The sequence below is a fragment of the Myotis davidii genome, unplaced genomic scaffold (genome assembly GCF_000327345.1).
Source record: "Myotis davidii unplaced genomic scaffold, ASM32734v1 scaffold1322, whole genome shotgun sequence".
Lineage (NCBI taxonomy): Eukaryota > Metazoa > Chordata > Mammalia > Chiroptera > Vespertilionidae > Myotis > Myotis davidii.
In genome coordinates, this window is record NW_006293319.1 from 110,765 (window position 1) to 121,257 (window position 10,493).

The 10,493-nt window shown below is 41.9% G+C and overlaps 1 protein-coding gene across 1 annotated transcript; it reads right to left on the reverse strand.

Annotated features, from left to right (window-relative positions):
• Positions 1-224: 224 nt before the first annotated feature.
• On the reverse strand, positions 225-10,133 carry TBX22 (T-box 22). Its single transcript, XM_006767049.1, has 9 exons — positions 9,962-10,133; positions 9,343-9,384; positions 9,129-9,282; positions 8,193-8,294; positions 6,644-6,818; positions 5,604-5,768; positions 5,168-5,232; positions 4,695-4,780; positions 225-814 (listed from the first exon to the last, which is right to left on the reverse strand). The coding sequence occupies exons 1-9, from the start codon at positions 10,131-10,133 to the stop codon at positions 225-227; spliced, it is 1,551 nt and encodes a 516-aa protein (XP_006767112.1).
• Between the last annotated feature and the right edge of the window lie 360 nt (positions 10,134-10,493).

Genomic DNA, 10,493 nt, shown 5'->3' on the forward strand with positions numbered 1-10,493 from the left:
GGCCCAAAGCCACTGTAATCAGAGATTATTATGGATCATATTTGGCATAGGTGAAAAATGAACATAACTTCTCATGAACATTTAATAAGGCACTTTAAATGTATAACAGAGAAATGCTCTCTGATAATGAAGTCTTTTAAGCCCAATAACTCTTGACTGTTCTTTGGATACAACTGAAAAACTATGTGCTTACTTGTAATTGTTATAGTAATGTGACTGTTTCATTAATGGCAATGATTAATGGTTGGATACCAATGAGCATGATTGTGTTTGCCTTCTCCAAAAGAAACTTGAGTGTTGTCATTCATTTTGAGAGGGCTGGAAGCATTTACCATTCTAGATGGCATAGTGAAATTGTATCTATAAAAGCCAAAGGAAGGATGGAAAGAACAATGAACTGTTTCCCTGGCAATGAGGTTTGGTGATAAAATGTTTCCAGGTGCCTGTAATCCATACAGTATTTGATTGGAAGAATTAGGTTCTGGTAGACACTGCCCATTGATCTCTGTAGATGAACTGTTTTTTGAATTGGCAACTTCCATCATGAGTGGGCTTAAAGACTGAGAGCTGCTGCTGCTTGCTAGATTTTCAGCAGCAGTCAAGACAAGAGGCTGCTGTCGCCAACAATCAGTTGGACAAATTTTATAGCAAAGGGGAAAGTTGATACTGTGCAGGTACACCTCCGGACAGGCCATTCCAAGGGAACTTGTAGGTGAGTGAAATGTAGGCGGAGAACAAGGTGGAGAAAGCAAGGAGTTCAAAGGAGATGGAGCCCCTCCACTAGAAGTCACTGGAGATGAGACACTGCTTCCACCTGTGAATGACAATTCAGTCAATGAACTTGATGTCCCTACTGAATCACTAATCATGTCCATAGTTGTCCCTGCTTCATTCATAGGTTACGTTTTTTGCATGTTTTTTTTTAACTTCTTTGAGAAAGAATATGTTTATTCCTCTGATGAAAGTTGAATTTGTATCTCTACTACTACCACTATTACTCTTAACACTACTATTATGTATCATGTATCAGGCACTCACTATGCTCAAGAGCTGTGCTAGGCAAAATTTATCCAATGAATTACAAAGAAGCCCAATTAAATATGACCAAGAGCCAATTATCTTGTATAATAAAAGCCTAATATGCTAAGTGTCCGGTCATCTGGTCGTCCATTCAACCAATCAAAGTGTAACATGCTAATGATATGCTAAGGCTGCTCAACCACTAGCTCTGATGTGCACTGACCACCAGGGGACAGACAGTCGACTGGTTGACCAGTCACTATGACATGCACTGACCACCAGGGGGCAGGTGCTCTGACCAGTAGATTAGCTTGCTGCTGGGGTCCAGCAGATCATGACTGAGCAAGATGGGCTGGACACACCCTAGAGCACACCCTAGCCCTCCTGCAGTCCCTCCCTGGCTGGCCAACCTCCCACATCCCTCCTTGGCCCTGATGGTGCACCGGAGGGGTCCTTAGGTCTGGCTTGCACCCTCTCACAATCTGGGATCCCTTGGGGGATGTCGGAGAGCCAATTTCGGCCTGATTCTGCAGGCAAGGCCAAGGGACCCCACTGGTGCATGAATTCATGCACCATGCCTCTAGTATCTTATAAATATAAAGTAGATTTTTTAAACTAAAAAAATTACTAAAGTTCCTTTTCCATTTTTTTTATTTTTATTGAATAAACATAACAAAGAACGCGAAAGACCTATATACTGAAAATTACAAAACATTATTATTATTATTATTATTATTATTATTATTTTGGGGGGAGGTATAAAATCCTTTATTAGGACCTCAGAAAGATAAAAGGCATTTGCTAACAGTACCTTTCAGTCAGACAAATAGACTTCTACAGAACACTGAAAAGCTTAAGGGCATTGTCATCTCAGCAAAAGCCGAAGATAGAGGAAGACTTATCCTTAAGAGATGAGTGGCTATGGCTATTTTCTAATTGTATAGACACCCAATAAAATTCACAGTGAATCTATAAAGTTTCTAAAAGAATTACATCAGCAGAAATGCTACCGATTTGAAAATTATAAAACATTATTAAAAGGACTGAAAAAGACACAACAAAATGGAAAAGTATCCCGTGTTCATGGATTGGAAGAATCAACATAGTTAAAATGCCATATTACCCAAAACAATATACAGATTTAATGTAATCCTCATCAAAATTCAAATGTAATTTTAATTGAATGTATTGGGGTGAAATTAATACATACAGGTTTCAAGTGTACAACTCAATAAAACATCATCTACACACTGCATCATGTGCCCTTTGCCCCAAGAAAAATCTCTTTTTGTTTCCATTACCCCACTTTTGTTCACATCCATCTATTCCCCACCCCCTTTCCCTTTGGCAGTCACCACACTATTGCCTATGTCTATGTGTTATATGTATGTTTTTGTTTTTTTCTTAATCCCTTTACCTTCTTCCCTCCAGTACCCCAAGCCCCCGCCTTCTTGACTAAATTAAACAAATTGGTTGATTGAGATTCTATAGAAAGCAACAGTCTGATAAAAAAATCAGTGCACATGAAAGTAATCTTTACAAATTAAAACAGTACAATCTATAGATGATGTATTATAGTCTTATGCACCTGAATCCTATAAAATTTTATCAACCAACTAGAGGCCTGGTGCATGAGATTCGTGCACTTGGAGAGCAGGGGGTCCCTCGGTCTGGCCTGCATCTTCTCACAGTCCAGGACCCTTTGGGGGATATCCCCCTCACAATCCATGGCTCTCACAGTCCGGAACCCCTGGTTCCTTACCGCCCGCCTGCTGCGGAGGCGGAGGAAGTTCCTGGCATTGCCACTGTGCTTGCCAGCTGTGGGCCCAGTTTCTGGCTGAGTGGCACTCCCTTTGTGGGAGCGCACTGACCACCTGCATCGAGTGTCTGCCCCCTGGTGGTCAGTGTGCGTCATAGCAACTGGTCATTCTGCCATTCGGTAGATTTGCATATTAGGCTTTTATTACATAGGATATCAACCAATAAATTTAATAAAATAAATAAGTATATGTTTAAATGCATTAGATTTTTTTCATACACGAAAAAGAAGCCTTCCATGGTACACTATATCAAGAGTTAAAGACAATTTGCAGTTTAAAAAATGTGAGGATGAAAATGAAAATGTTTAAATCAGTGTTGTCAGGTGACCTTTTATGGTTGCCTAGCATCTACTAAAATTAGGGATAATTATAAGGTCCACAAACGTCTAAACTCTTCACTTATTTTTGTGTTTGAATTGAAAATATTTGTTATTGACTGAACATAATCTTTTTTTGTGTGTGTTACTGTTGTTTTTCTATTTTATGTACATGGGTTAATCTTTTATCAACAGGATGGCAAATACATTTTATATCTAAACATTCAAAATTGTTTTTATTATTTTTTTAAAATATATTTTATTGATTTTTTATAGAGAGGAAGGGAGAGGGATAGAGAGTTAGAAACATCAATGAGAGAGAAACATCGATCAGCTGCCTCCTGCACGCCCCTACTGGGGGTGTGCCCGCAACCAAGGTTCATGCCCTTGACCAGAATCGAACCTGGGACCCTTCAGTCCGCAGGCCGCTGCTCTATCCACTGAGCCAAACCGGTTAAGGCTCCAAATTATTTTTAAAAATTTGTACCCCTTTTCTTTGCAATTTGAGAGTATTCTGGACATCTTAAATAATTAAGAAAATGTGCTTTTCAAATTATCAATTAATTATAATCTTTAGCTTTTTTCTTTATTTGTGCACTTTGTGTTGACTTGGATCTTTTAAAAACATGCTGCCTTGATGCTATTAAAGTGATAATATCAAAATATTTTATGCACTCTTCCAGACCAAATTAATATAGTCAATCCAGTGAAATATTTTGCCAAATGATTAGACTTTATCTCTTTACATTTCAATTGGTTGTTATGGTACTGTGTAAAACTCAACCTAACTGTAATATTGATGATTTCTCAAGGTAATTATATGTCCTAAAACAAAGAACTTTAATGAAGTAAAGACAAGAGGGATAAAATAATTTGTTTTCATTTGTAAGTAAGCTCTTTTATATATTGTTAAATATCAGAGTAAATGAAGGTATACATTCTTCCATGAGAAAGCCTGCACTGTCTAATTATGATTATTATTTAGTCATGTAATGTCCTACCTGAGAACAAATACATTACAAATATTTTAAATGCTTGTGGTAATTAAGCTAAATGGCTTAGTATTGTTTTTAACATTTATTTTTCCAACTACAACAATAGAAAAAGTGGAGCTAAGTATGGTGAAACTTTTAATTCAATTAAAATTATTTTAATGGAAGTCATTTTAACATGTGATAAATGTTCCTCATAAAACACAAAGTATTTATTTCCATATCTAACATATTTGCAATTAAATCCACAAATGCACCACAGGCAGATACTAAAGAATACGAATAGTAAGATGCTAAAGAATTCAGGTGAGATCTGGAGATCTCAAGAAGACGGAAGTCAATAAATTCACCATTACCACATCTCTGCTCTTTACCTTCATGCCAGCTTCTCTCCCTTTTTGCCTCTTACCTCTTTATCACGATAAATATATACCCACTTTCTTATAAACACACATTTTCTAACATGTGTAGTATTTGGTATAAAAGCTTTGTCTGTAGTTATTTAATTAACACTTAAAAATAAATATTAATAAAATGTTTCTTACTTTGTGTGTCTGAACCAAAAGTTTTAAAATCCAGAGTGAGAGAAGGCACCCATGGGTAGGTCTCTAAAAGCCCTTCCAATACACCCCTGGAAAAAGAGATTCAAACTTCAGCAAGTCCAGAAATGTTTTTCCTGAAAATAATTATGTAAACTTGTGAGTTATTTTATGATTTTGAGGGGTGAATATCTGAAATATCATTCTTTTTATAGCTAGACTTGTAAGTAAAATCCTGAGTAAATATTCCTTTAATAAAAAAAAAAAACTCACAAAGCTAGAATAAGCAATATCTTAAAAGTGGATTGGGGAGAAAGTTGGAGGAAGCAAGATTTGGAGACAAAAAATCTAGGTCCATTTCCTACCATCTAGTAGCTACAAAATTGAAGGCCTCGGAGTCTCTGATCCACACTTTTCTTATCTGTAATAATTGTGAAAAGGGCTATGTAAGTATTAGATATGATTGTTATATTGCTTACTTGTTTCTTCCAGGATCTCTAAATCCCTTAGCAAAAGGATTCCTGTCTATTTTCAGTTTGGTAATCTATGAATTCAAAAGAGAAAGATAAAGTCAGTGCACTAGTAATAACACTGTCTCCATTGCTATTAATGGTTACAAAAGCATAAAATACGTTTTAACATGTACTTTGGCATGTTAAATAAATGCAAGCATATTTCTAAGTCAACTTTAGAATGGTTATTTTCTTTTTCTCCAGGCACATTGTTTTGCTCCTTTCTTAATCACAAGATCCCACACAATTCACAATCAAACTTGCAATAAGACTATGTTGTGTTTTTGTTTGTTTGTTTGCTTGTTTAAATCAAGGAAAATTCAATCCATATAGTGCAACTTTCTTCTATTCTGCAAATCCCTCTGGGACCACCACTGCTTGTCAGAGATCTAGTTAGCTTTACCTGCTGGTTTTGATAAGCTGTTACTGTGGTGAACTCCGTTTCTTCAAAGGAGAATGTTTTAACTCCTTCGGTGGGCAGGGACTGAATCCAGGACAGGTTGGCTCTGCTGTCCTGCTCCATCACGTGCACACGGGGCTTATACTTGTGCATGGATTGCAGAATGATCTAGAGGAGAAATGATCAAATGTTGCCTAGAAACTGGCTTCCCCTCCCCAATACTGTCCTCCTCTCATCAACACCCCCAGTCTGCCTACACACAAAAGTAAAGCTAAACCAGAAAGGCTAGTCACACACAAGGATTTTTCTCTGCCATTTTGCTCCAGACAGAGACGCTCAGGGCTAAGGGATTTCTGCACCAGGGTATCAGAGCCATCAGTGATTCCATTTCTAGGGGCTTTTCCCTACTTCCAAATGTGGGTAACCATGTGCTGTACCCAAGTGTCACTGGGATCTGACTGCCTGCCATAAATTCCTTGGGCTAATGGTAACCAATGGGCAACCACCTGACATTCCCCACCTCTTAATTTCTGGAGATTGCCTATTTCCTTGTGTGGCTGGCATAGGACCACACTTGGAAGGGGAGAGGAAGGAGTGCACCTAAGAAGCTCAAGATGGAGGTGACTTGAAAAGGCCATCTATGCGGGTGGCTGGAAAGGAGATTTCCAACACATCATGCCACACCAAAGGGGCCTATCTACTAGAAGGCAATCAGAGCCCACAACAATTGCCTGGTAGACTGAGGTTTCAGGGAGCTCTTTGAAACACTCCTTTCCACTCTCCCAGTATAGGTATCTAGGCTTAAACAAGTGTCATTTGATCCTCACACTCCTTTAATTCACCATTCCCAACCTGCAGCACTCTCAGCCTCAGCCACCAAAGGCCATAGGAGCTACTTTCATTATAGGCCCTGAACTTGATCTGTTCTTAAAGACCACAATTAACTCACCTGGAAGAAGCCCCCTTGGCATATCCAGGACGACCCCATCGTTGATGCCTTAGCATTTCCCTCCCTTTCTCAGGACAAAGGATTGCACACTTACCTGGTCTTTGTCATCCATTTCATTGTTGGTAAGTTTCACGCGATCAAAGCTGATGATCTGCCTCATCCAGGTCTCTCCCGAGCAGGGCGAGTCGGGGTGAACATAGAGTCTGGGAGTGATGCAGGAGTGGTCAGTATTCCCAGCTACCATCCACTGAGAGCTGTGGTACACATACCTGAAAAAGGAGAGAGAAATGTAACTTTGCTACAGCCAGCCAAATCTAGGGGCATGAGAAGAAGGCAGCCAAGATCTGACCCAAATGGTCTCAGCCAAGGTTTGCCAACTAATCCCAAAGGAAACTAGTAGAAGTTCAAACTTGATTTCCAAAGATCATTCAGGGACAGAAAGCAAACTGTAAATAAGCGTATGTCATTAAAATGCAATGCAGTACCAGAACAAGTATAATGTCATGGGATTTCAGAGTCTGGTTTGTATTTCCTCTCAGAAATCACAACAGAAATTGATCTAACCCGTTTTATCTCACAGAGACGCCAGAAAAATCCTCATGCCTTGGGCCACAAGTGTCAGGGAAGAAGCAGAGGAAGTGAGGAAGGTGTCTGTCCAGTTCACCGCCAGGAGTCATTGTGGAAGCACTTTTGCCAACAAGGCTTCATATCAGAATACCCCCATGAACTCTTCCCCATGTGGCCTCCGGGCTGATTTTCACAGTATTTCCAATTTCATCCCCTGGGTTGTGCACAGCATTTTCAAGACAGCTCAAATGCTAGAGGCTAACAGCTTGTTCCGTTATTCCCAGACATTTGCTCCTGCATGCTCTTGAGCTGTGCTTTCTCCCCTGACCTCCAAACCTAGCTGTCTCCTAGAAAGGCTCGACACCCACTTCAGTAGAAAGCTCATAGCTCTCAGCTCACAGCCAGAGTGCAGTGGCTCCTGCACAAACCCCATAGCTCCTGAGCCAAAGTGCTAGCAGGCCCACACTTTGGGCCTCTTGGTTTTGGATTAACTCGGACACTTTTAGATAGCACTAAGTAGAGTGCTTATAGCAAGAGGCAAGCTTTCTTGTACTCTCTGTGACCTGACCTCCACCTCAGGAAAGAGGCTAAGAAAGAAACGATGGACCTAAGTACAGTAACTGCTAGACTAGATTGGATGGCAAACGAGGGCATTACTCCAGGACCTTCTGCCAAAGTAGCACAACCTAGAGCCCAGTGTGGATGCAGAATCTCAGGCATCTCTTCCCAAACTTCCATCAAACAGCCATCTGAGTCCACACCTTCTGCAGTTTGCACAGACAAGGCCAGAGCAATGGATAGACTAGAGGTTTGGGAAACACTGAAGCAGCAAATGGCACCTCTTTCTAGGAAGGAAAGGAAAAAGGAAGAATGACCTTTTCTCAGTCTGAACCCCGGTTTGAATAAGACAATTTGGTTTGATCAAGAAAATTTGACTCTCAAAACCCACAGGAAAGCAATCCCACATCCCTTACCTGTGGTAGAGTTTTAGAGTTTTCAAAAATAGCACTCTCGGTTTCCAAAGACCAGACTATTCCCAGCCTGAGTCTGTAGTACTCTCCTTAGGGCCCAGTTACCTATAGCGTTTGGAATCCACAGGCACTACATCCATGACCACATAGTACTGCTTCCCTGGGTCCAGCCCTTTCACCTTGACCCGAACAGAGGGGAACATCCGCCTGCGGAAGAGAAATAGCAACTGACCTGGGTGCTTTTAGAGACATTTCAAGTGTGGCAGGGTTGGGGTCAAATGAGGAGTAAAGGAATTCACAATACCCTTCCCATTCTAAGACAGGTTTAGGAAATGACATTTGCTACAAGAACAAAGACTGTTAGTTGTATACTTGATTGAATAAGTTTAGGATTTCTGAGTGGAGTAGAATATCCTTACCACAAGGCTTTGTCTACCCCACTCCCCACTACCACCATAAAAAAAGAAAAGCTATAGAAGAGAAAGTAAGAGAGAAATGCTATTCCCCTTTCACAAGTTTTCAGTGGAACTTTTTTGTGAGGAAGATTTGAAAAAGACTGAAATTAGGATTGACACACACAAAGTTGCAGAGTTGCCCCTAAAATATAGCCCCACAGCACCAGGCAAAGTGGGAATGCTCCACTTCTAACAGGTCTGGGCTAGGGATGATGATTTGGGAAGCTGCTAGATGGGATATTTTCCTCTGAAAACTATGAGGCTTTAACAGAGTACCATGACCATAAGCTTAAGATGTTGGGTTGAAATCTGGCACCTAGCTTGGCAGGTCTAATTTTTGTCATATATCACATAACAAGAATGAGTTTTGGGAGTCACAATGTACAGAAAAGAAATACGGAGCCATTAACATGGGCCAGGCACATCCTAACCTGGTCAATTGAGAAACAGTGCCTTTCTAATGCCTGTCGGGATGGGGACACGTGGGGATGAGTGCTAGAGCATAAAGCTGGAGGCATCACATCTTATGAGAGCAGAACAATAAGGGACTACTGTGTGACCTTAAACAGCTTGGACAGAGCCGAACCTGCCGGCTTTGGTAATAATCATCTCAGTCCCAATGGCGTGGAATCTCTTCCACAGCTCAGATCCTTGAAGCTCCACTTGGATAGCATCTTTCTCTTCCAGAGTTTCACCCTTGTGGTTGTCACCGCCGCTGCCGCAGCCGCTGCAGCCCCCGCCTCCGCCTCCGCCCTCGCAGCCACAGTTGCCGCCGCCGCCTCCTGCAGGGCCTCCGCAACCTGAGAAAGTTGCTGAGGACTCTGTCTTGGGTCGCTTTTCTGCTGGATACAGAGAAGTCTAGAGTTTTCGAGAAAGCTTCCTGGTTCGCACGCCACCTTCTCGCTAATGCCTGTCTCGGAGTCGACCCGCCATCTCTTCCCCGGGGACCTTGGAGACTGATCCCCATGTTCCCCACAACACCACTGTTGTCCCCTGATGGAGACAAATGGGTTCACGATGCGCTCTGTTAAAGGCATGGTCCTTCTTCAAATTTGCCCATCCTTACTCTCGGAGATTTTCGGTCCCTGAGGCTTAATCTTCTTGGAATTGGAGTGTGTACCCTGCTTCCTACCCTGAGAAACAGCCACCTTGCGACTCTCGGGGTATCAGGGAGGCTGGAGAGTCTCACGTCTCTACAAACATGTGGGGACCCTCCCCTTCACCGTAAATGAACCACAAAATTACTGGCTGAACTCGGAGGCTCTGAAACTTCCCCTACAGCCAAGTGGACGAAGTGTCCCCGCGGCCCAATATCAGCCATTCATCTGGGCCAGGACATCTACCTTTCTGCAGCGTCTTAGGCTAGGCTGGGACTTGCAGATCCAACAAGCTCCAATAGCAGGGCATAGGGGTACTTACTCGGCTGCTTGCTCTTCTTCCCTGTGGTGCCGCTCCTCTCTTCCTCCTTTCCGTCCTCTTTCTCCTGTAGCTCAGGCGGCGCCTCCTTTCTTGGATCTTGCCGTTTTCTTTTGCTGGTTCTCCCCACCAAGGCTTCTACTGAGAAGGCTTGTGCCCGAGAGCTCAGAGCCATCCTGGGAGGGGTAGAAGGGAATGTGCACTGCAAAGTTTCAACCTGAACTGGTTTAAGGAGAGAGAGGGAGGGAGAGAGAGCGCAGAGGACTGAAGAGAGAAAATAATCCCCAAATCAGGAAAAAAACCCACACAATTTCTGGATCAATATTCAAAGAAAAAAAAAAGTGTGTGTGTGTGTGTGTGTGTGTGTGTGTGATTTATATATATATTTCTTTCTTTGAAAAGGATTAAAAGGATGAAAGGAAAGGAAGATCCAACCGGAGCCAAAGTCCTTTGGAGTCTAGTCCCCCTTTCCTCTGCGGTCTCCTCCCTCCCAGTGGACATGTGCGGACCATCAGTTCTTAACTCCCGGATTTTA